The sequence below is a fragment of the Temnothorax americanus genome, unplaced genomic scaffold (assembly GCF_048541705.1).
Source record: "Temnothorax americanus isolate GAGA-0224 unplaced genomic scaffold, ASM4854170v1 Scaffold14, whole genome shotgun sequence".
NCBI lineage: Eukaryota > Metazoa > Arthropoda > Insecta > Hymenoptera > Formicidae > Temnothorax > Temnothorax americanus.
Window position 1 is genome coordinate 4,100,023 of NW_027509275.1, and position 25,508 is coordinate 4,125,530.

The 25,508-nt window shown below is 38.7% G+C and overlaps 3 protein-coding genes across 8 annotated transcripts in view; 1 reads left to right on the top strand and 2 right to left on the bottom strand.

Moving 5' to 3' along the window:
- The window catches only part of Dtn (transmembrane protein 132C dtn), a 99,538-nt gene extending 95,541 nt beyond the window's left edge, over window positions 1-3,997 (bottom strand). For both annotated transcript variants that reach the window (XM_077400730.1, XM_077400729.1), the window contains exon 1: window positions 2,738-3,997. In XM_077400730.1, the coding sequence (XP_077256856.1) occupies window positions 2,738-2,843 (106 nt within the window). In that variant the 5' untranslated portion in view covers window positions 2,844-3,997. The remainder of the gene's footprint in view (window positions 1-2,737) is intronic.
- A 5,782-nt stretch (window positions 3,998-9,779) lies between these two features.
- LOC143894430 (ras-related protein M-Ras) lies at window positions 9,780-15,603 on the bottom strand. Of its 3 annotated transcripts, XR_013256095.1 has the most exons (5): window positions 15,276-15,603; window positions 14,659-14,974; window positions 14,105-14,421; window positions 13,769-14,007; window positions 9,780-11,102 (listed from the first exon to the last, which is right to left on the bottom strand). XR_013256095.1 is itself a non-coding variant. In XM_077400675.1 (4 exons), exons 1-4 carry the CDS (start codon window positions 15,459-15,461, stop codon window positions 13,918-13,920), a joined length of 909 nt encoding a protein of 302 aa, XP_077256801.1. In that variant the 5' UTR covers window positions 15,462-15,603; the 3' UTR covers window positions 9,780-13,917. The 3 variants fall into 3 exon arrangements, 2 of the variants coding, with proteins under 2 accessions (XP_077256801.1, XP_077256802.1); XM_077400675.1 differs by having other exon boundaries at window positions 9,780-14,007; XM_077400676.1 differs by having other exon boundaries at window positions 9,780-14,007; window positions 15,266-15,414.
- A 95-nt stretch (window positions 15,604-15,698) lies between these two features.
- Window positions 15,699-20,427, top strand: LOC143894429 (116 kDa U5 small nuclear ribonucleoprotein component). 3 transcript variants are annotated; one of them, XM_077400672.1, is made up of 9 exons: window positions 15,719-15,812; window positions 16,060-16,256; window positions 16,343-16,636; window positions 16,862-17,133; window positions 17,214-17,905; window positions 17,986-18,215; window positions 18,488-19,206; window positions 19,420-19,700; window positions 19,835-20,427. In XM_077400672.1, exons 3-9 carry the CDS (start codon window positions 16,391-16,393, stop codon window positions 20,338-20,340), a joined length of 2,946 nt encoding a protein of 981 aa, XP_077256798.1. In that variant the 5' UTR covers window positions 15,719-15,812; window positions 16,060-16,256; window positions 16,343-16,390; the 3' UTR covers window positions 20,341-20,427. The 3 variants fall into 3 exon arrangements, with proteins under 3 accessions (XP_077256800.1, XP_077256798.1, XP_077256799.1); XM_077400673.1 differs by having other exon boundaries at window positions 16,060-16,239; XM_077400674.1 differs by lacking the exon at window positions 16,060-16,256 and having other exon boundaries at window positions 15,699-15,812.
- Window positions 20,428-25,508: the final 5,081 nt, after the last annotated feature.

A 25,508-nucleotide genomic window follows, 5' to 3' on the forward strand; every position in this document is an offset into this window, starting at 1 on the left:
ATGTAATATAACTTTCTTGCTGCAGGTTACATCTCCATTTAATAATTTCTATATAATTTCTATTTTCACTGAATAGAGTTACTCGTATATGTTAGTGTGCCTGGGGACGTTTATTATTGCATTTGTACATTCGCAAACGCAACATATATACGCGTATATCTCTATCTATATCTATAACAATACCATTGAAACGTAATTCTAGACAAATAATGTTTAGAGATGCTACGATATTATATTCTTGACAACTCCGCCGCGGGCACAAACATCAAAACGTTAATTAATCAGCTGCGATCTTACAACTTAAAACCTCGGGAAACCGCGGGTCAAAGATCAGTAACGGAAGTAAGATCCTTCTTTCGCCTGCCATGGCTGCCATTCGCTTTCCGTCGTTCTATTGAAAGAAACGCGTTCCAGGACAACGTTAACGATACGACGCGATGCGACACGACACGACACATGACGCGCCGCGACGCCATCACGCCATCACGCGCTCGCACATAATCGTCGTTTCGCACGTGCTGCATACGTAATGCGCATCAACGTAGCGAACAAAGCGAAACGCAAGTGCGTATCGTCGAATCACGATGGATGGGACAACAACCAAGGGTGCTAAGCTGTCTATGCATATACATATATGTTTTAGAAAGTATCTGAATTATTGATCCTACGAAAAAAATGACGAAGCCATCAATCCTATTTTATGCTACATGCCTGACGAACACATTGGAAGTTAGCAGGGATAATAATAGCAAAGTAAATTAGGTCACGAGATATTCTCTCGCAAAATCCCCTCGCTATACTTTTTTCTCGCAATAACCCGAAGATTAAAAAAAAAAGTAATTTTTCATACTTTTCGGATAAATACATTGAGTTTGTTACTATAAAGTTAATAATTTGTACCTGATGGTGCACCTGATTCTATCTATTATTTCTACATCTCAAAATATCTCTCCTTCCACCGAGTAACAGAGTAGATAGCAATAGGCTGTCTGTCGTTGCTCATCTATTTAGATTTAGGTAATATTATCTTAAATCTGCACTGCTACCGCGCTACAATCCGAATTACGTTGTCTCCCATCCAAACTCTATATAGATAAAACAATATTTTTTTACTAAAAAATATTTAAAAAAAATAAATAATGTGCATCGCTATATTCTGCTCTATCTATATCACATGCACGTATATGCAGCTAATTCTTATTCTTTTTATTATCTTTGAATTAGCATAATCTTCCTTTTACTTTTCCTTAAATATCTATTGCAACTATTGCTTATAAAAACATGCGTATACCCGGGTATAAATAGTACGTAAACGTATGCGTGAGTCCGCAAACGAATCGAGCTCGAATCCGTTAAGTCCAAATGACTATGCACGGATCAGTCATCTCTGATGTGGGTTGAAGCGATAATATATACGTACTCTGTGGCTTGTCTACGCATAAACGAGCAACATCGGCGATAACGATTAAACGCGCACGAAAAAGAGAAACACCATCTCCGCTGAGGTATTTTTACGTTAACGACGATCGTATATCTTCCATTGGAAAAATCTCGCTTAAAATTACGACAATTAAAACTCGACACAGTTTCGTATATGCTTCGAGTAATCGGCATCAGGATCGCGCAAATTTTGTTACAATTGTTATCCACCATTACAAGTATCGATTCGAGATTTTAACATTACAATAAAACTACATTTGAAAGACCTTTTCAATTATAAAAATATCAAATCTCCAAAGAAAAAAAACAGCTGAGGTTTCTTATATTTATAACACGCTATGTGTGTGCAACGTGCAACGTGTACGAGCTTTTCATAATTTTATTCGAATAAAAGTTTTGCTTGTTTTCGTATTTTATAATTGATTCTTTTCTTACTTTAATATATAGAGCACGATTTTATACTCCTATGAAGTCTATGATTAGTAGATTGATTCTCAAACAAGATTGCAAAGCACGAGAGTCAACGCGTCGAAACGTGGCTACGATCAAAAGTTCATTTTTAGATGGAAAACTATATATAAAATCTAACGATAAGTTTTTTGATAAATGTGTTACTAGATGAGTTTTGATCTAATCAGAACAAGCTGATTTGTAATTCGCGAGAGTAAACGGCCAAGCGGAATTAACTCACGAAAGATGGTCTCTAAAAGATTTACAATCCGCGAACGTTACAAGTATAATCAGATCAGTGAGACGACGTGTTTTATTAAGCGTAAACGTAAACAACGTACTTGATATTAGGTCACGTAAACTGCTCCAACTCTGCGATACAGTCTACGGAGACACGTGCATATAGCGTTCGAAAATAAAAGCTGACAATGAATCGAAGCTATATTATACTTACGAAAATCCCGCGCGTAAGTATTAAGCTCCTACGTCATACTGTGACCGCGGTCCACTTGACGCTACAAATGCTTTGGAGCGTTCTTCTTTTCCTTCTTTCTTCATCGAAAGAAAAGAGAAGAGGAATGCTTCGAAGCATTTGTAGCGTCAAGTGGACCGCAGCCTATACTATTCAAAATATAGATACACCAGAATAATGTCAGGAGATCGTAAAACGACGTTTAAATGCGTGACAAGGAGTTTTCGGCAGTCTTGTACATAAAAGACACGAGAGAGAGAAAGAGAGAGAATCCCGTTCTCTCTCTCTCTCTCTCTCTCTCTCCGTGGGCAGTAATAAGTAATACGAAACGGAACGGCGAGAAGAGCTAGTCAAGCTAGGGTGTGCAAGACTTACCGGCAATGGCGACGAACAGGAAGATTATCCACGTATCCATGAGTCTGCCGGTCGAGAAGAAGCCGCTGCCGCGGCCGCCGCTGGCTGGGAAGGCTCGCCTGTCCATCACGCGGCGAGATGCATCGCTGATCTTGACACTCGGACGCGTATGTACACTCCTTCCTCTTCCGATTCCGCGGCGAAGACGCGACGCGACACCCCAACCGATTCGCGCAGTATAAGTGGCGCAAGTGCCGTGCACTGTGCAGTAAGGCGCGCGAATCACTGAAAAATTCTCGAAACGACGGTCGCGCGCGCGCGCGCGCGAGTCGTCTCTCTCACCCAACTTCACTCGCGTCCCGAGTCCCGAGTTTCGTGTCTCGGGATCCGGATCTGCGTGAGATCTGGCCCTGCCTGTGCGCTCCAATGTCCCTGTTTCACATGGTATACTCGCACGTTACGATTCGACGCGCGTTCTCGAACGAACGAGACGAACGACACGAACGACGAGGACGCTGTCGATGGTCGCGCGCGCACCCACGACGCGCGACGCGCGCGTCTTACGCGTGCGTGAATATATGTATATACGAATTACGTTGAATTACGCACTCTCGTTCGTCCGCCGTCCGCGGTGGCCGCGTGGGCACGTACGTATATGTGCGGGCATACGGTATACGTACGCGTTACGTCGAATGTGTCGTCCGTTGGATACGGAGAGGCGAGACGTTGACGCACAGTGCCGCGGTGCCGCCAGTGCCGGCGCCCGCGATGCGCGCCGGACTCCGGAGTGGGACGGACAAACGCTACGACGACCGAGACGACGAGACGATCGGCGCGTACTTGGCGAGATTACGCGCGCGCGCCAGACGAAAGCGTAAGGGACAGAGACAAAAAGAGATAGAGAGAGAGAGAGAGAGAGAGAGAGAGAGAGAGAGAGAGAGAGAGGGAGAGAAAACGCGAGGCGAAGGAAACGACGTCCCTCGACGACGTGGAGCGCGAGCGGCGTGCGTACGCGACCGTCGTGCTCTCACCGCCGCGTTGCTCGGAGTATTGACCGACTCTGCTCCTGCCTCCTGCCTCCTGCCTCCTGCCTCCTGCCTCCTGCTTCGGCTTTGACACGGAGCGACGCGGCGCGGCGCGGCGCGGGCGAAAGAGAGGAGAGGGGATGACCGAAGCGAGCACGGGCCACGGGGAGAGAAAACGGCGAGGAAGAGAGTGGAGCGCGGAGCAAGCGTGCTCCGAGCTCCGAACTGTGCCGACTACCTTGTAACTGGCCACTCTAGCCAGACTGGCTGCGCGCGGTGCGCGCGCACGCCGAATTTCGTACTTCTTCGACGCGGCGGCGCTGCGGCGGCCAACCGGGCCAACCGTCCGTCGAGCGGGTCGAGCGTCCAGCTAGCCAGCCGGCCGGCGCCCGGCGCGCGGCGCGACGTTTGAGAATCTGTGTTTTATGGCATGAATCTATCTACGCGTACATATGTATGTTACATACATACATACATATGTGTGCGCGCGACCCATGCGAATTGAAATCAAAAACGGAACGTGGCTACGAGCCGCGAAAGCGTCGTTAAAAACCACGCTTCGTCGGTGACAGCCCGCGTCGAGCGCCGCCGCCGTTAGATCGACGCACGCACGCACGCACACACACGCATACCTTTTATATCGACATAAATATTAATGGAAATACCGATATACTCTCTCTCTCTCTCTCTCTCTCTCTCTCTCTCTCTCTCTCTCTCTCTCTCTCTCTCTCTCTCTCTCTCTCTCAAGATACTAAAACAGGGAAAACAGAACGATAAATTATCTAGATGTCGGGGCGAAAGATTTCGATATTTTGATAAATATATGACAGTTTGATTCAAAAGAATTTATATCTCTATCTTTTTCAACTGCAAATTCGCAGGGACCAATTTTTTTCTATCTATTTACATGCATTTTGCGTTTATTTTAATTCTTATATTTAAAATCAAACAAAAAATGTGTGTATATCTATATATATATATATATATATATATATATATATACATATTACACATTTATATACACATATAAATATATAAAAAGAAAGAATATTATATAATTATATGCGAGCTACAGTTTGTATTTTATTCCTGAACGTTGTTTGGCAAAATTAATACGAGATTGTGAGGAATGTTCTATAATCTGTTTCGGTATTATTCCTTGATTATTAATGAAAACGCATAAAACGATCAAACCCGCTCGTCGATATAAAACCGTGAAATATGGCGCACCTGCAGATAACGTTTCTGGTATAAGCACAATTAATGTCGGAATAAAGTCAAGACGATGAAACCCGCCGCGTTTAAATCCGCCGCATTCTTTCGGCTACCCGAGAGACGAAAACTTTTATCGCGCTTGATATCACGCTTGATATCACGATGAGGCATCACTAACGCTGTATGCCGACAATCTCGGCCATTGTTGAGAAAGAATTCTATGAACGGTGACGCGGATACGGAACGCCCGCGCTTACAGAGAGAAAGAGAGAGAGTATTAGACTTTTTGTTAAGGCATTTCCCCAACGGACAACGCGGTTGCGAGTCTCACTCCCCACCCCTACCCCCCCCTCTCACTCTCTCTCTCTTTAATTCACTGTGTGGTAGTGACCCACTTTTTGCCCTTTTTTATGCAAATGCGCACAATTGCCTGAGAGACGCGCGGAAATAAAAATGGAATAATATAATCGTCGGAAACGCAATACGTCAAGTTGGACATATTTTTCCGATATTCCATCTCGATATCTCGTCGACGCGATATGTGTCGAGTTGACTAGAGAGAAATCAAGATACGACGCGAAAAGAGACAATTGGATGCAGGACGACATTATTGTTCTAACGACGTGAAACAATTTTCTCGCATCTCGCTCGCATCTCGCGTCGCGGATTGACTCGTCGTTAAAGTTACCTCGATTTACATATAATTTTAAACATGCGCGTGCGAATTATAACCGATAATAGCACAATGAACGCCCGGAATGCTTTCACGATCAATATTTTAAGGATTCCGTATTTCTAAAAGCGTTTCTCCTGACACGAATCTGCTTTCAGATTTGAAAGATAGTACAATCATCAGGTGTCATTCAGGACGACATTTAACCTCACAATCAGTTAAATTCACCTGCCAAAAAAGAGGATTTAAATGAAAAAGATGATTCTTCGTACGTGACAGTGACATCAATCTCTACACCTTTTATGATTTCTATTCTCGTGTTTATTTATATGAATCATAATTGCTACCATATTTTTATAAATCTATTTTATAAAAACATATTTGCGACACAACGGGAAAAAAATATTTCAATGTGTATATTTGACATATTTATTCTCGTTTATTTAGGGTAACATTTTTATTCTTTAAACTTCTATTATCTTTTTTATATCTCGGCATCTTTCGCTCGTCATCCCAAGTTTGTTCTATATATCCTTTCACAAAATATTAATTAAATTATTGATTAAACACGACGAAACTATTCCTTATAATTGGTATATCATACGTTTAACGTACTCCTCTCTTCCCTGTGCCTGCGCGGAAAGCTGGTACTAGCGGTTGCACATAGACCGCTTCTCTATTTAATCTCCATTTCTCATCACCGTGTCACATCACATTCGGCAAAGCTAAGCACGAAGGTACACATCTCTACTCGAGAACGAGTGCAGGTATAAGGGACTAGACGTATTTGAACTGGCACAAGCATAGTTTGCAGGACCGAAGTGATACCATAGCTAGGGATTTAACGTGTCATAAAGAGCTTAGAATTTACAGCAAAGATCGATATAAAAATAACTTTGTTCTTAATATATACACATATATCGAGAAAAGAGAAAGACAGAGTTTTTGCACATGTTTTTGTTTTTAACTTATTTACGATTACTTCCGCACCGTCGCGAATCAGAGCTTACAAATAGTTAACGAAATTCGATCGGAATTGGCTTGAAAGAGAATATATAATGACATAAATTAAATAGAATGCAGACATAAGAGAGATGAAAGAGAGAGAAAGAGAGACAGAGAGAGGCTAAAAATCGACTTTTGTTTACTCCGCGTCGACTTGCGTTTCTGAATGGAAAACACTAGGCAATTTTGCGTATCGATGGAGCTTTGCCGTGACTATCTGCGACGGCAATGACATTCGCCGTTACCCGTTACCCTCGCACGTGACCCTCGAAAACGGTCGTGTGCTCGGTACTCTAAACTTAGCGGGGTGCTTTTCTCTAATGGTGCGCAGCGGCGTTTATTGGCCAATTGCATAGGTACGCGTGCACCGCAACGCTTGCTGCTCGTATGCTCGTATCATGGTCGAGTGGTATTTGTCAAGCGATCAGCACTCTAAGCGGGTGCTGCGATCGCGCTTGAATTTCCACACGGCTGTAGGCGTCACGATTCCAAATAGCACAGAATTTAATTATTATAATTATTATAAATCGCGTTTGTAATTGTACAATAAATGGCTGTTGTATACATTACTGTACTAAATGAATTGTACAATTGCGTGGATTACTTAACGGAATCCAAAATACTTATATATCGTACAAGGCAATAAAATATCGGGGATCGATCGGAAAGCGATTTTAAGATGTAATTTTCTTCAAGTTTCCCAGATACTCTCCATCTAATCGAAACGCATTGAGATTTGCATAATATATCGATGTTCTATCGTATGTGTAATAGCTGTAACGATTCGAATGCTACAGAATATCATAATGATGCCATGCTCAATCATATATATGATGTATGCGGTTTCATGGCGTCGCGTCGTGCGCTTTCTGAGGAGATTCTTTTTCTAAACACAAGTTTGAGATCAACGAGAAAAAATATTTTAAATAATCTTAATTCTTTCATATTAAACGGTTTACAATATAGACGTTATACGTTATGCGAATAGTTAAAAATCTCTAATATTTGAGATTTTGTTTATCGCGCTAATTTTGCGATATTCGCGGATATCATAAAGCGAATCACAGAATGTCGGATCTTTTTCGCATAATTTCTATAATCGTGTTTCGACGCGATAAAATAATTAAGGTCGCGTGCGGTTAATATTCCAAGTGCCGTGCAACGTGCAGGCGATCATTTTAGTTTTTGCGAGTGTTTGTGTTGTACAATATTATCGAGGAGGTGGAAGTTTGAGAGGCATCAAACGACGACTGAACAACTATGAGGTGAATAAATTATTATATTTATTTTAAAGATAGATCACCGGGATTCGGGAAAATGATATCAAATATACTGTATAAAATTATAAATAGGCCAATCGACTATATTTTTATATTGTATCTTTACACTGATTTTTCAGTTGGGTTCTTCAATATTATAGAAATGCGACTATAAATATGCATGGGTATTAGTTTTCTTTATATACTAAAGTTATGAAACATTGTGTCAAAATATGCACTTTAACGTGTGTGTGTGTATATATATATATATATATATATATATATATATATATATTCTACGTTTTATTTTAAGTTGTAACTTATGATTCTTTAAATTCTTCTACAAAAATATCGTCTTTTTCAAAGAAACAGACGATATTTTGCAAAATCAACTTCTCAATAATGTTCACTCGAGTTCAAAACTTTCACTACTTGTTCGAGAAAAAGAACGAAGCTATAACAGCCTCTTCTGCAAAATTTATACAACTGAAATGTCAAACCTGCTCTAAAAGAATTATCAATATATTTTAAGTTTTAAGTCGTTGACAACCAAGTATCGGTCTTTTTATTTTTACAGAAGAAAGCGTTTCAAAATATAAATACCGCTATTGTCATCTTATTTTTCTCTCTTTTATTAAAATAAAATACTTGATGGACATATCTTCTTTTCCTTCATTTATTTCGCATATTCTGCTATTGGGTCGAAAGACCCAGTGTTCGTCGAGTGCACTTACTTATTTACCTGCTTACTTATCTTCTATATAGACCTGCCGAGCTCCCCAAGAACCGGTTGCAATTTCCTTTCGGAAAATTCCTAAAAAAATATATCCGTGATCCGTGATACACCCACAAGATTCTTACAAGTTACTTATCTGAACTACATTTTAATATTATAAATTACAATATACTTTGCAATGTGTTTTATTAATCCGTAAAAGATACGCCAATAGTTATTATTTTACGCGTGACAAAATAAAATAATATTGTGTGAAATTGCACACAAGAGCTACTGTATTTCACGAGATATCCGCGAGAGATGTTTCTAAATTTATTGGCGCATAAATCTTTTTCTAGTCAAGTTATTCTTTATAAATTTTAGTTCTTCCCAGTTTCTGACAAGTTGATACGTAAAGTTTACTTTACTTTACTTTTACTTTACCTTTACCGACACCAAGACAAATTTCGCAAGACTGCGCATAAGGATATACTTAGATCAGCAAGGATGAACGATCACGAACGAACATTTACAACGAGTATGGACGAGGGTAACCAACTTTTTTTTTTATACATTGAAAAGAGTTGGAACGTATTCGTCGATGTATATATATTATATTACTCGTTTGTACTCGCGACACCATTCACGCTCACTGAAGCAGGTTCAATCGCGCTCTTTATACTCGGTCATGCAGCTTAAAATGGAATAGAATACATAGTAAGGAAAACATTGTTGTAAACACGAGTTATAATTTAATATCCAATGTACGTCATACATACAGACTGGCATGGTTAGTGACACGCTTATGCGCAAACACGTACGAACAAACACTCGCACACGCGCGTCAACAAAAAAATAGTTGCACGCATTCACATACGTATACATATGCGCGTATGTATACCTGCACACACGCATATGCGCTTATAATATATACATATATTATATTTTATACGAAAAATCATACATATGTAACATATAATATAATGTATAACAGGATATACATTTTCACATATTTTTCGCAGTACACAAGTATATATGTGTAAGTATATATTCGCAGAGCGAAATGGAGACAAAATTCTCGTTTTGTTCATTTTTTCAAAATATATAAATTCTCGCACTTCTCTCTTTCTCTTGTTATATGTATAAATATATAACAAAAACGGTATGTTGCAAAATCACACTGCTCACGTTTAATATTAATTCTCTCTCTCTCTCTCTCTCTCTCTCTCTCTCTCTCTCTCTCTCTCTCTCTCTCTCCTCTCTCCCTCTCTCCCTCCCCCCTCTCTCTCTTTCTCGCTCTCTCTTTCTTTTTCTTACTACATGTATCATCGTCTCGTGTACATCATTCTATAATTTCCTTCTGCAAGAATTTACACAATAATGATACGTTACTATTTGTGCAGACGCGACGAATGTTAGTAGTAAATTTGGCGAACGACAAAGATGAACTCTTAAGAAATAATGTCCCTAAATATTATCGAAATGAGAAATCAGCCGTCGTCCTCACGGCTGGCCTTTCGATGACGACTCTCACAACCTTCTGCATACATTCACTAGAATCGTTTTCGTATTTTCAATATCACAATGGTTCAATATATTGACTATTTCATAATTTTCTTTAACTTCTAGAAGCGTGTTGTGAACATATTATCGATTTCTCACCCTGAATGTGACTCTTTTTCTTTTGTTATTTCGCGACGCGAATGATTATTGGTTAAATGTGCAATATATATGTATATTTCGCGAACGTTTCTCTAACTTCAATCTCAACTGCCGCAACTGTCCTTCATTTTTAAGTGATAAATGTCCAAATTCATGGAGGTTTTCTTTTCACTTTAAATCAAAATTTTCTAACAATAATAGTACATTATGTAAAATAAAACAATAAATAGAATCGTTTATGAAGCGTGATAAACACCAACTGCGAGATATATAGGAATACTTCCGTTTCGACAGAAATATTTTCTTACAAGAATTTTTGCTATTAGCTTTTTTCGATTGATTATCAGTTAATGCATATTTTACTTGACAGATTAATTAAATTACAGATTCGTAAAATAAATAAGTTTATCGGCTGAAATAACGTTTTAAAGTATGTATAGCGCGTAACGTAAAGCATATAAAACAGATATATTATATATAATTTCTATATAAAATAGATATTATATATAATTGCTAAAACAATTTTGCATTTTGTAGCTGTACTATTCGACTTATCGGCAAATAACAGCCTGACGCCTTAATTACAGTTTACATAAACCCCTTTTTATCATTTATTATATCTATATGTATATAGACTATCTATATGTATGCTCAAGTATACTCGAATCGCGTTTCCATTGTTATAAAGATGCCCTGTATCGCGCTTTCAAATTTCCATTTTTGGCCTCGCTCACGTGCGTAAGTGGACCTCATCCGCCCACGCTTGGACACGACCCTGCACGTTCCTTGCCTTTATGCACTCCTCCATGGACGGCGATATAAAATGACGTAGCTATATTACAGATCATATGACACGTGAGTATCCGAGTATCCGAGGAACGCTAAAAAACCTGAGTATATAAAATTGCAAACGAGACACGCGCGAGTATGGCGCAACCTCGACCTCTCACCCGATATACCGATTAAACGCCTTTAGTTTGACAACCGTTTCCGTTGCAAGAATAACAATCGAAATATCCTCACGGTCATAATAAAAATGAGTTTTTGTGCATAGTTCAGATATCATAAAATATATATATCATGTTTCGCACAACAGAGCTGTAAAAGTTTGAGGGTTACAAGTTCTTTCTTTTTTACTTTAGCTTTAAAATGATATATTACTAGGAGATGCATACATTCGCGATAAGATGCCCCGTTTTTAATCTTAAATATACACATATTACATATATACTTAATATAAATACACACTTATATAAGTCTGTTATAAGAGACGGCTTGATTTTTAAATAACGCATTATAATATGTTTCACCGACATTATGAATTTAACAAAAGATATTTCGAGTAAAGATTTAGGATTTTGAAAGAAAATGAGGTACTTTATTTTGTGTCAATTTTTTTCTACGATTAATAATATCGGTGAAATTAAATTACGGCATTTAAAATTGAGCTATCCTGCATATATTTTTTTTTCGTGCTTTTACGTTCAAACTCAAATAGTTTTAAACAGAGCGTTTATCAGTATGGACAATTAAAGGATATATTTTTACATTTATAATTAAACGTAAATACTGCAATGTTCAAAGTAATTAAGGAAACACTTTTTCGGCTAACTTTTTGTACATTATAAAAAAACTAAAAAAGTACATATTTAATATGTACTTTTGTACTACTTAAATCTATAAAAGAAAAAGTTTGTCAGATACCTGCCAGGTAATTGCCAAAGTAATCCTTTGATCGTTTCAAACAGTATTTTTTATGTTCTCTGAATAAAATTATTAAACGATGGAAAACAGTGTTGCGCGATAAAATCAATGTCGATACGTGATGTCATTTTTTATGGCACTCTCGCAGATTGCGATAATTAATAGCAACAATAAAAATTTATAGAGTACGTAATACCAGTACCCAAAAACTATGTGACATATCAATTAAGTTATATGTGCAAATATAATGAGATTTTGCATAATAGCAGAATTCTTACGTGCTATGATCTTGCGTGTATAGTATATAATCATAATAATGTATCATGCTGATGTAGCATGTCAAATATAGCATGTCCATCCATAAGAGAAGCGTTTATATAGCGTTATACATAGATAAAATGAGTAGAAAGTTTATAATTTACATCGAAATCATAGCGTGCGAATTCGATTATATCGCAACACAAGAGAAAGTATCGTAGTTTATGTGCAAAGATATGCGTGTGTAAAAAATATGATCACGCAAAGTCTCTTAGCCTCTTCGCAATTAGAAGTTAGATTAGATTATACATGCGCGACCTGTGTATAAGAGACAAGTGTAAAAGACCGTAGTGTCGAAATTTTTCACAAGCTTGATGAATAATCTATATTGAGTGTCCTTTCAACATATAACATCAATTTTTTAGCTTATATAAACGCGCACACATGTAAAGGTGCTTTCTTAAATGTATAAACTAATATAGATTCTCTTTTACATTTAAACACTAATGTAGGCCATGGCATTATTCTTTTAGTATATATATGTATATATAAAAAGATCTGATATACGTGAACATATAAGGAAATATAAAACGTGAATTTATTAAAAAATGTATCAAAAAATAATAAGTCACTCAAACGATTATAGTCAATTATAAATAAAATTCAACATTAAACGCACCTAATACATGTATTATGCTATAAGCAATGTGAAAGAATTAAAAATAATATTCAAACATTCTTGGCGCATAAATACAACAAGAATTCTTAGATTCATTAAGTGGCACCATAATTAATTATTTGACATCTAAATTATTCTATCAATATTAATAATTGATGATAACAAACAATTATAAATATAAGATACATACTTTTTGTAATAATAAATGTAACTAGTATAATAATGCCATCTTTCAAATTAAATATCTCTGTCAATTTAAACAATCAAAATCAGTCTCAACATTGCTCTATATATATATATATATATATATATATATATGTAACAAAAAATAGAAGTAATTTTCGTAGGAAAACGATATTGTAATTAATAAAGCCACTTAAAGCTATAACAGCTATTTGAAAAGTGAGCTCGATATCGACGAAATGATTGTAGTCATTTTATGACAAGGATTTCTCTTATATGCGAAGAAGTAAAAAACTTGTAATATTATGCATTGTGCAATAAAAAACGCTCAATTTCATATATATACATTCTTTTCAATGGTAGAAAATTTGATGTGTACACGCACACATGGATACAGATGTGGTCTCATTTTATCATGCGGAGAATGGACAGTCAATGTTTCCAATGCTTACTTTTTGCCACAAATATCGTAATAAATGAATCCTAAATTAGATTTAAAGAATCTTCTAATTTAATTTGCGTAGCATTGGCATCAGAGCCTTCTTGTTTTTCATTGGCACACTTTCCGATATCTACTCTCCATAAATATTATATCCACATGGTATAAAAGAAAAGATACTCCATAGCACTCATTAATGCTATGATATAATAAAGAACAAAAAAGTCATAGATACCTATAGAATACTTGAAGAAAAATTATTCTCTCTGATGAATTTTCTAAACAAGGACGTACTTTTCCAGAAGCAAAGGCATTGCACGATTACGATACAGCACCATGGTCCTTGATCTTCTTGCGCATGTGTGCGTAGTTTCTCTCGAAAACTTATAAAATGTTACACTTTTTCGAACGTCGTCGCTTTTTTTTATTTTTCTCCAATTCGGCCGGGGGTTGATTTCTGATAATGCGAACAACCTTAAATAATAAATATATTGTAAATATTTATACAACATAAACGAAATAACAAACAGTAACGAAATAATTTAATAATCGTCTCTTTTATTATTTTTACCTCGTGAAACGCCGCGTCTACGTTCAGTGGTGGATCTTTGGCAGAAGTTTCGATATAAGGTATGCCCAAACGATGAGCCAATTCTCTTCCCTGTTCCTCCGTGACTTTTCTCATATGCACCAGATCGACTTTGTTAGCCACCAATAACATAGGATAAACATCTCTATCTTTCACTCGTAGAATTTGAGTATGAAAATTGACGATGTTTTGATACGATTGTTTATCAGTCACAGAATATACCAAAAGAAATCCATCACCTTTCCGCATATATTGTTCACGCATAGCACTAAATTCTTCCTGACCAGCTGTATCTAACACTGCAATAACACATAAATATTCATTCGTCGTTAGAAAAGTCATTTTTAACGTTCCATATTTCTGACAATGCATCAACACATGCCTCCTTCGTTATATTACATAAATTTCTAGTTGTTAAACATTTTTTATTTGGTAATAATGTAATATTTTGAAGAAATATAAAAATAATTTAATATAATACATTGACGATAAAGAAAACAATCAAGTATCCGTAGCAGAGATATAAAAGCATTTACCATCCAAGATACACCACCGTTTGTCTACCTCCGCGTGTTGAATATAACTATCCTCAATAGTTGGATCGTAGTCTGCGACAAAGAGTTTCTGAAAATACTGTATCGTGAGTGCGCTCTTGCCGACACCTCCATCTCCAACTACGACCAGTTTAAAGGTCATAAGGTTTTCATTGTTTGGAGGACGTGTCATTCCGCCTCTCGATCGTCTACTCCTTTTCCGCCCGCTCCTGCGTCTACCTATCCTGTCAACTCTTCTAACGTGTCTCTTTGGCAGTGCAATCGCTCGTAGTTGTCTCCTCGTTCGACACGGAAGATCCTGTAACGACCAAAGCTTTTAGGGAACCTGACCTGCGAGAATGTGAACCCAAAAATGCACGAAATTTTCCAATATTGTAAGGAATACCCTAACGCGGTTATTTACGCGTAAAAGTCGAGAACGACAAAACGCGGCATCATCGGCGTAACGAGTGTGCCAATCTCGCGAACTTGGCGTCCTCGTCAACAGACAACAGACGCTTACAAGTTTTGTGGCGATTCACGGTTTACGCGCAACGGTAGAGAGATGCGATTGTTTCACGCAACGTTGAATTACCATAACGAAACTCACCTTTGCTCACCTTACATGATCCGCCACCGCCACTTCTGCTTGCTCCTACTGCTACTCGCGCTAGTCGTGCTTCGTGCTGGCAGCTGTCAGTCCGCAAGTACCCGACTCCCCCGAGAGTCCCGACCCGAGTACCGTGCGTAAATATAGCCACGCGCGCGCGCGCGCGCGCGCGCACGTATATGTCATGCGCGTACATATGCAAAAGTGTGTAGTGTGTAGCGAAATCATATATGCACACATACACTTTCGCACTCACGCGTCACGACCGTCAAGTATTCACGACACACGGCACACGGCACACCACACCACAGCGCACCAGCGCACACAGCTCACTTCACGACTTCACGTCGTGCGTCGTGCGTCGTGCGTCGCGTGCCGGTCGTGCGTCATCGCCGTGAAGCGCGGCTGCGCTCAGCGCTGCGGGCTGCGGGCGGGCTGCGCTGCAGTCAGTGCAGTAGTGCAGTTGTCGCGAGTCGCTGCGACGAGGCAATACCAACTTTACCGACATTTGTCCAACCAGCGATTTGGACATATTTTCAATTTCCAGGTATTCAAAAACACTCAAAATATTACTTTAAATATCTAAATATATACTTTAATTGTGATATCGTGTGATATTAAACATATAATTGACGCATTAAACATTAATAAAACGTAATGTATTAATTTTAGTTGCTTTTAGTACTTTTTTCAAGATTATAACCTTTTTTAGTTGGCCATTTGTGTGAATCAAATTTTACCGATTTCAGAACGTTTTAAAATGTGTACATACTTGTTTACTTGTATGCTTGTAGGTTATGCCGGGTGACACGCGTATAATTCAGTAAATTAATCATCTTATATATTTGTATATTAATATTAATAATAGTGATAAAAAATATAGTGGACACGTTTAATGAACAAATGTGTACATCGTGAGTTGCGAGTGTGCACTGGTGTGCACGTACATCAAGTATAACATAATTTTAAGTTAGGTTAGGTTACGTTCCATGTAAGAAAATGTGTTTAATAGAATTTATATAAAAATTAAAACGACGAAGAAATAAATTTGAAAAGTTTAAATTAAACATTTTGCAGGAAATATTATTTCTTTAAATATTGAAAACCAAATTTCAAAATATCAAAATGGACACGGATTTATACGATGAGTTTGGAAATTATATTGGTCCTGATCTGGCGTCGGAGAGCGAGGATGAAAATGAATATAGCAATGTTGGCGATGACACCGAGGATAGAGAACGATCCGATGAAGAAATGGAAGAAGACAAGGATGAGTCACGAGAGCAAGTGGACCAAGGCTCTTCTATGGCAGTTGTATTGCACGAAGATAAGCGATATTATCCCAGTGCCCTAGAGGTGTATGGACCTGAGGTATAACAAGCTATTAATTAATTAATATAAATTTTTATAATTTAAAACTATGAAATGTCGATATAACTTATTGTTACAATAATCACATTTCTATTTTATGGTACCAATTAAGATATAAATATTTCTATTCTCTTGTTTTACTATTTTCAAGAATACGATAAATTGTTTTATTCTCTCTCAAGCTCGTTAGATATAGATATATATATTTTATATAAATACTTTTAGGTAGAAACGCTTGTGCAAGAAGAAGATGCTCAACCGTTAGATAAACCACTAATAGCACCTACTAGAAAAGCAAAGTTTCAAATAAAACAGCAACAGTTGCCTGAAACGACGTATAGCATTGAATTTTTGGCAGATATGATGGATGCGCCGCATCTTATTAGAAATGTAGTTTTGCTGGGACATCTTCATCATGGCAAAACTACCTTAGTCGATTGCTTGGTACAACAAACGCATCCTTATATACACAGCACAACCGATGAGAAACCATTGAGGTATTGCTAGAAACGGTCCAACTTTTACTTATTAAACCAATCGTAAAAACAAAATGTAATTTTTATTTATATGTTATCAGATATACAGATACATTATTTACCGAGCAGCAAAGAGGCGTCTCCACGAAAGCTACTCCCGTTACTCTCTTGCTGCAAGACGTTAAATCTAAATCATATCTTTTAAATATATTTGATACACCCGGCCACGTAAATTTCTCTGACGAAGCGACAGCTGCGATCCGATTGTCGGACGGCGCGATATTGATCGTTGACGCGGCGGAAGGCGTGATGCTGAACACCGAACGTCTGCTGAAGCACGCGATTCATGAAAAACTCGCTTTGACAGTTTGCATAAATAAGATTGATCGTTTGGTATTGGAGTTGAAACTACCACCCTTGGACGCTTACTACAAATTACGGCATATTATTGAGGAGATCAACGGGCTAATAGCATTGTACTCTTCGGATACCGAGAACCCTGGCTTTGTTTCGCCTGCCGTAGGAAATGTTTGTTTCGCTAGTTCCGAATATAATGTGTGCTTTACTTTGAAATCATTTGCCGCGCTCTACGCTAGGAACTATCCTGGACTTAATGCCAACGAATTCGCCAAACGACTCTGGGGTGATATTTATTTCAACCCTAAAACACGGAAGTTTACTAAGAAACCGCCGCATAATACTGCGCAGCGAAGTTTTATTGAATTTATCCTGGAACCTCTGTATAAGATATTCGCGCAAGTCGTCGGTGATGTAGACACGACATTACCCGATGGTAAATCACATTCTTCCTTTTTCTTGTTTGTCATAACTTGTTACTTGGACAGATAATTATTACATACGTTTCGTTCACAGTTTTGGACGAACTCGGAATACGATTGACATCCGAGGAGATGAAAATGAATATACGACCATTGCTGAGACTCGTCTGCACGAGATTCTTAGGAGATATGTGCGGATTAGTGGATATGTGTGTCGCTCATGTACCGAGCCCGCAGGCACACGCACCTACTAAAGTGCAGCACGTCTATACTGGCCCGATGGATTCGCCTCTCACGCAAGACATGGTTAACTGCGATCCCGACGTTAGTATTTTAATTTCAGCGTCACACATTACTGCTTAATTTAAGTAATTTAATCACATCACTAGCATCAATTGTAATGAAGATATTTTATTAATAAGAGGGATTAAAAAATAAAATTTCAATTACATTTAATTAGTTTTCTGATAAATAGAGGAAACTAATTATAAAATGTGTGCTATATCAAGGCTTCGAAATTCTTTCTAATAGATATTATAAATTTTACCTATTTTAATATATTGGATATTTTTTATGAGAAATTAATGTTTTTGTAGGGAAGACTAATGATCCATAGTACAAAGATGTATCCAACCGAGGATTGTACCCTATTTGTAGTTCTTGGCAGAGTAATGTCCGGTACATTGGAAGCGGGACAACGCGTTCGCGTATTAGGTGAAGCGTATTCGCGCACAGACGAGGAGGACTCGCGCGTTCTCACAGTGGGCAGATTGTGGATCAGCGAGGCGCGTTACTCGATAGAGTTGAGTCGCGTGCCTGCGGGCAACTGGGTCCTCATAGAAGGTATCGATCGGCCGATCGTAAAGACTAGCACCATCACGGATCTAAACAACTCGGAAGAATTGCACATCTTTCGGCCACTCAAGTTTAATACGCAGAGTGTTATCAAAATTGCCGTCGAACCGGTCAATCCATCCGAGTTGCCGAAGATGTTGGACGGTTTGCGAAAGGTAAACAAGAGCTATCCGCTACTGGGTACGCGAGTGGAGGAAAGCGGCGAGCATGTCGTGCTGGGAACCGGTGAACTTTATCTCGACTGCGCGATGCATGATCTGCGTCGCATGTATTCCGAGATCGACATAAAGGTGGCCGATCCGGTGGTCGCCTTCGCGGAAACTGTCGTGGAAACCAGTTCTCTCAAATGCTTTGCCGAAACACCAAATAAACGGAACAAATTGACGATGATAGCAGAACCGCTTGAGAGGGGTCTCGCCGAAGACATAGAAGCCGAACATGTCCGTATTACTTGGAACAAGTAAGTAGCCATATAGAAAGTCCATTATACCTGAAAGTTACCAAAGAGACTTATAGCGTTAGAAACTTATCTTTTAAAATTTTGTATCAATCATATTTTTATTATGGAAAATCTTCACATAATAAAATAATATACAATTAATATCCACGACATTAAAATTGATATTAAATTTTTATCATTTTATCATTATTTTATTTCTATTTTTTTTTCCAGAAAGAGACTTGGAGAGTTTTTCCAAACAAAATATGATTGGGATTTATTAGCAGCGCGAAGTATATGGGCATTCGGTCCCGACTCTACGGGACCCAACATTTTAGTGGACGACACTCTGCCTTCCGAAGTAGATAAAACATTGTTGAACAGCGCCCGTGATGCTATCATCCAAGGCTTCCAATGGGGAACTCGCGAAGGTCCGTTATGTGAAGAGCCGATCCGGAATGTCAAGTTCAAAATTCTTGATGCAGTCATCGCACAGGAGCCGCTGCATAGAGGAGGTAATTTTATTAACATATACAATATATCGCTATATTAATTGGAATGTAACATAAAAGTCGAAGTAAATAGATAAAAGTTTGCTAAAAATAATAATTTTTATAATTTGCACCACACATTGATTTTGTGCCCTCAGGTGGTCAAATCATCCCTACTGCTCGACGTGTCGCGTATTCCGCTTTCCTCATGGCGACTCCGCGACTGATGGAGCCGTATCTGTTTGTCGAGGTACAAGCGCCCGCGGACTGCGTGTCCGCCGTTTACACCGTTCTGGCGAAAAGGCGAGGTCACGTGACGCAGGATGCCCCAGTTCCGGGCAGTCCGTTGTATACGATCAAGGCCTTCATACCAGCGATCGACAGTTTCGGCTTCGAGACAGATCTACGAACGCACACCCAAGGTCAAGCGTTTTGCCTGTCCGTTTTTCATCATTGGCAGATCGTGCCCGGAGATCCCCTGGACAAAAGCATCACCATCAGGCCGTTGGAACCGCAGCCAGCCACCCATCTGGCCAGAGAGTTCATGCTGAAAACGCGAAGACGCAAGGGACTGTCCGAGGACGTGTCCATCAACAAGTTCTTCGATGATCCTATGCTGCTCGAGTTGGCCCGGCAGGATGTGCTACTAAATTATCCCCTCTAATTTAATAAATATATATATATATCACATATATAAAAAGTAACGTGTAAGATACATTATCGAGCATTAAAGTTTCACGTCTCGCATGAATGTTTATTTCGCATTTCCTTCCATCAAAACGTGATTTTCCTCTAATAAAACAAAAAAAAAACTATTACCGATGTAATTTCACAATTGTTCATTGTCAGAATCTAAGGAGTAAAATCATTCAAGGACCTCTTTTCCAAAGGATTAAGAAAACTGACTATCTGTCCTCAGAGAATAGAAGTTGGAACCCTGCACTTTTAGAGGTTAATGTTCGATTTTCATCTTAAAAGTACTTAAATGCACCTAAATATGCAAAACAAACGTTATTCTAACTCGTATAATAAAATATAATTACATCGGCTATCGCTTCGTTGCAATATGCACTATCATTTCAATTATTTAAAAGTTATAAAAGTACCAAAAGTAGTGAAACAAAAAATATTGCATACATATTATAAATTATAATGGAACCAGTATTCGCGCGATATGATCTTTCTTGCGAAACTTATTTTTAAGTCAATCGCAATTTATCTCTAAATTATTCGTAAAAAAAATGATCTTTCCTATTTAAATCTATTTTTAAACTTAGTAATTAACCAATAATATTTTCACAAAAAGGATCCAGATAGCAAAACGCCTGTCATATTTACGAAATATGTATATACATATACGTATAAAACATATACGTCATTCAATATTCGTTACATTTTTGCAGCTTATTGCCAAAAGGTTCCATTATTGCTACGTTTTGCTATCTGGGACTATTTCGATTCTAATATCTTATTACATTATCGATCATCTGCCGTTTTTTAAAAATATCGTTATATTTATTAGGAAATCATGACAATAAAACATGCCGGATATTCATTCCTCCGTCCATTTAAAACTTTTTCTTCGTCTTACTCCTTTGATATATTTCTCATTATTCTAAACTGTTTGCCATTTCTCATTCCTAACCGCTAAAATCTAATTCATAAACCAGGAATAATGAGTATACGTTTCTATATATGTCGCTATCTTCCTCTTTTTTTTATATACGAGATTACGTCTACTAAATTAATATTAATTGCATAAATCTCGGTAAACATCGAGAACAAAGCCGCGTATAGCAAGCCATTGCGATAATCTGAATAAGAAGAATCGAGAAGGTTCCCTCTCATAAAGAAAATCGCCCTATGCATGCTTTTAAAATTGCCATGCGGTAACTTTCTTCTCGCTTTCTCCGCATCGTTGCGTACTAAAAAAAAGACTGTACTAAAAACTAGGTCGTATAACATTTTTGCGATTGGGCATTGGAAATAAGAATAATTGCGACAAATAAGACTTCGTTCACGTTGATCCTCGATTTCCAATTTCCAATATACATATTATAGCACCAATACGCAATATATACGCAAACACGGCGCAATTTCGAATCTTCGACAGTTGATCGCGTAATTTGATACAAAGAATGCGTTCGCGGAGCGCGCTATTAGCGCTATTGCGCGTCATTTTATCTTTATCGTTCAATAAGTGTAAATTGTGAAACAATACAGATAGAATGACACAATAGCGCGCTAATTAGAGTCATGCAGTTAATAGCGCTATTGTGTCCGCATTTGAATTCGATGCCCTCGAGGACCGTGCAATGGCGCAATTCGTGCAAATAAGGCTGTTCTAATCCTCGGGATACACGTAATTAACGTAATACGTAATACGTGCCGAGTGCCGACGCGACGCGACGCGACGGACGCGAGAAAGTTGCGCGTCGCATCGCCGCGCCGTTCGCGCACGCGGCGGGCGGAGTTGCAGCTGCGCGTCGTCAAACAGGCGGGCCCGGACGGCCCGGTCAGACCTGGTGGACGGGGTCAGGCGCCATTTTAACGTTGTTGGTCGCTCCCACCTATCCGCCCATAGGTCGGAGTAGTCGGACTCGTTCCCGCCCGAATGATGCGACGCGCGCGCGCGCTCGAGCCGCGGCTCGCGGCTCGTTCGGCGTTTGGTCTTTGGCCGGCAACGGGCATTACGGGCAACCTACTCCGGCCTCCGGCCTCCGACGGCTTCGGCCACGACGCTATCGACGCTATCGCGAACGATCGATCAGCCACTACATTCTGGCTCTGACGTTCCTTTTCATCCCCTCTTCTTCTCTCCATGCTCCGGCGTCTTTCATCTATATCCAATACGCACACAACCGCGCAATCCGACGCACCCCTCTCGCTGTTTCTACGTGACGCGACTGCTTCGGCTTCTACCTTCTATGAAGCACATCGTATTCTTAATGAATTCGTCATTATCTGAATAATAGTAGGGAGAGGGAAAGAGAAGATGGTGTGCGAATATAGGTAGTCGAAAAATACGCTGTGCTCTTTTTGAATTCTTTCAATCTTCTTCTTTACTTCTTATTTTTACACACATTCCTTTTTACATCTATTTCATATGCAACAAAAATGTTACAAAGTAGTTATTCAGCTAAACATTTAAAAAGGCAGATATCTAAAGCATTTATCGCATTTTCTTGAGCCAAATTAATTATAACGTAACACTATAGTCTATATCCAACAGAAATATATATATAAATTATATACTTTAAATATATATATATATATATATATATATATATATATGTTATATATACATATGTTATATATACATATTTAATATTTACTGTAACGTATATATATATATATATATATATATATAGCCTATGAAAGTTGATGCTTATCATTTATATGCCGCATATTATACGAATGATTGGTTCGCTCTGTCATTATTTAGACTCATTGTCAGTGGAATTTAACATATATACCGTGGATATATTCGTACATCTCATATACACACACAGATGCACATATACAGAGTGTTGTGTAATAAGCGAATCACTGCTCTCGTGGGCAGATAATACCTATAATATATACATATTAGAGAGGGTTGCTCCTTCTCGTCGAATCGCACGGACGCATCGTCCTCTGATTCGCGTATCTTTATTAATTTCTTATTAATTATTGAAAAACCTACAAAATGGTAAAGAACTTTTCTATTAAGTTTTACCCGCTCTATACCTGCCCCATCACGAGCAGTGATCCGCTTATTACCTCACACCCTGTATATGTACCATATATAACCGAAAATTCTTTAGCAATTGATAGGGTAACAAACAATTGAGAAAAAATAAATTCGTAAGCAAAGTAGAATTTTACATCAGAGTATACCTTACATACTCTGGAAGAATATAAATTTATACATGCGGCTTTACGATAAAATGCGAATGATAAATGCACACATGTAGATTAGGATGAAACTATATCTGTATAACATGTATATTTTATACATATCATAAATAGATTAGCTATTTTCGTCTAATCTATATATTCATGAGCCGCGCTGCGACTAATTATATAATATGCAAAAAAGGTTTTATTTCGATGTTCAAGGAAAAAATATTCATATAATTTCTCGTCTCTGACGTCAGAATTCAACGTGGCTGCAGCTTTAAAATACCGACAAATATATCGTTAACACACGGTAAAATATAACATATATGTATACCGCTGCAAACATATCGAGTACCAGTTCAGAACTCGAATAATGATCGGCTATGCATGGGCATCCGTCCTACATTTGTTTGCATTTGCACATAACGCGGCCGAGTTTCTGCTAATTATCGAATGGCGCTGATATGTACGTTAATACGTAGGTAATTGATCGCTTCACATTGCGATCTTTATTATCGCGCATTTCTCTTTAATAACGCAACTACGCGTTATAGTACGTTGGCTGCATTACGTTAAATCTTTAACACGTTATTTCATTTTTGTTTTAAACATTATATACTCTAATAAAACATATACAAAAGAATAAAAACTAAATCAAATGTTTATCGAGATTCCTTTGATATATACTGTGTTGTGTTAATTATCGAAACGCAAAATTTAGCTTTAATTTGCGCTTTGGAAAACATTAAATTTCGTCAATTCGTTCGTGAGTTATGACGCGAGGATTAAAAAGGGCGGAAAACACGTTGGATGAAATAGGGTTAATCTTATAAATTATTTTTAAGGAACAAATGTTTCAAATCAGGCGTAATCAAATGTTCTAACATCTTTATTCAGTAAAATGTGCTACACACCTTACTTTCCAAAAGGCATTTCTCAAAGTATTTGTATCGAACATATTATATGTTTATACGTTATCCGTGCGCTACACAACTGATGTAAACGATAGATTCTCTAAATCATTTCGTTTGATACGACGGATGCATCGCAATTAAAAAAACCAAAGAGGTCATTCATATGGAGATGGATGCCATGGCTCGATATTCGATATCGAACGACGATCGCGAAGCCACGGAAAACATAACGCGCGATTTCTGCGTAGAGCAGGAACATAAGTACAGAACGGCGACCGTCTGCGGAGTGCGGGGGATAAAGGTAGAATAGAAGAGGTAGGTAAGAGAGAGAGAGAGAGAGAGAGAGAGAGAGAGAGAGAGAGAGAGAGAGAGGGGGGGGGGAGGGAGGGTAATAGAGAAAGACGAATAACATGATAAAGCTGCACGAATGAGATGAGAGCGAAACGGAGCGAGAATCAAGAATCGAGAATCGAGAATCGCCGAAAGGAGCGTAGCCTGTAGCCGGCAGCCGCCAGCCGGTATAGCGTCGGATCGGGAGACGGAAACGTATCCACCGACGCCCGTCGACGCTCGGCGACGCTCGGCGTCGCTCGTGCGGTTCCGTCGCAGCGAGGCGGGGTTTAGGCGGGGTCGATATGGGGCGCCTTCTCCGCTTCTCTTTCCGCTTTTCGCTTTCCGTACTGCGTACGGTCTACGGTGTCGTCATTCTCCTAATCGCGTAGGTATCGAAATACCGCGGTGACTATCATCCGCTATCAGTTCAACCGCCTCTGCACACGCTTTCTCTCTTATTTTTATTCTCTTCTTTTTCCTTCTTTCTCTCTGCCGATAATCATCAATCGTGATAATCATAAGTCGTATTACGAGCAACGAGACGGTCGGAGTAAGCACAGGCCATAGCAACATCGTGGCGCGGCGCGTCGATCTCGCGCAAAAGTCGCGTACGGGGAAAAGGGTGGTGGAGGGGACAGACGGGGTAGGAAACTCGAAAGGGGAAATGGAGAGTCTCCCTTTCTCTCTCTCTCTCTCTCTCTCT

Bases quoted from the DNA above. Each gene is read 5' to 3' on its own strand.
- LOC143894430 (XM_077400675.1), bottom strand. From the start codon at position 15,461: ATGTACGCGCATGACATATACGTGCGCGCGCGCGCGCGCGCGCGCGTG. The intron at 14,975-15,275 runs GTGAGCAAAGGT...TGGTCGTTACAG, and splicing joins GCGGTGGCGGATCATGTAAG to GATCTTCCGTGTCGAACGAG. The intron at 14,422-14,658 runs GTAAATGCTTTT...GTGTTATTGCAG, and splicing joins ACGGTGGTGTATCTTGGATG to TGTTAGATACAGCTGGTCAG.
- LOC143894429 (XM_077400674.1), top strand. From the start codon at position 16,391: ATGGACACGGATTTATACGATGAGTTTGGAAATTATATTGGTCCTGAT. The intron at 17,134-17,213 runs GTATTGCTAGAA...ATATGTTATCAG, and splicing joins ACCGATGAGAAACCATTGAG to ATATACAGATACATTATTTA. The intron at 19,207-19,419 runs GTAAGTAGCCAT...TTTTTTTTCCAG, and splicing joins GTCCGTATTACTTGGAACAA to AAAGAGACTTGGAGAGTTTT.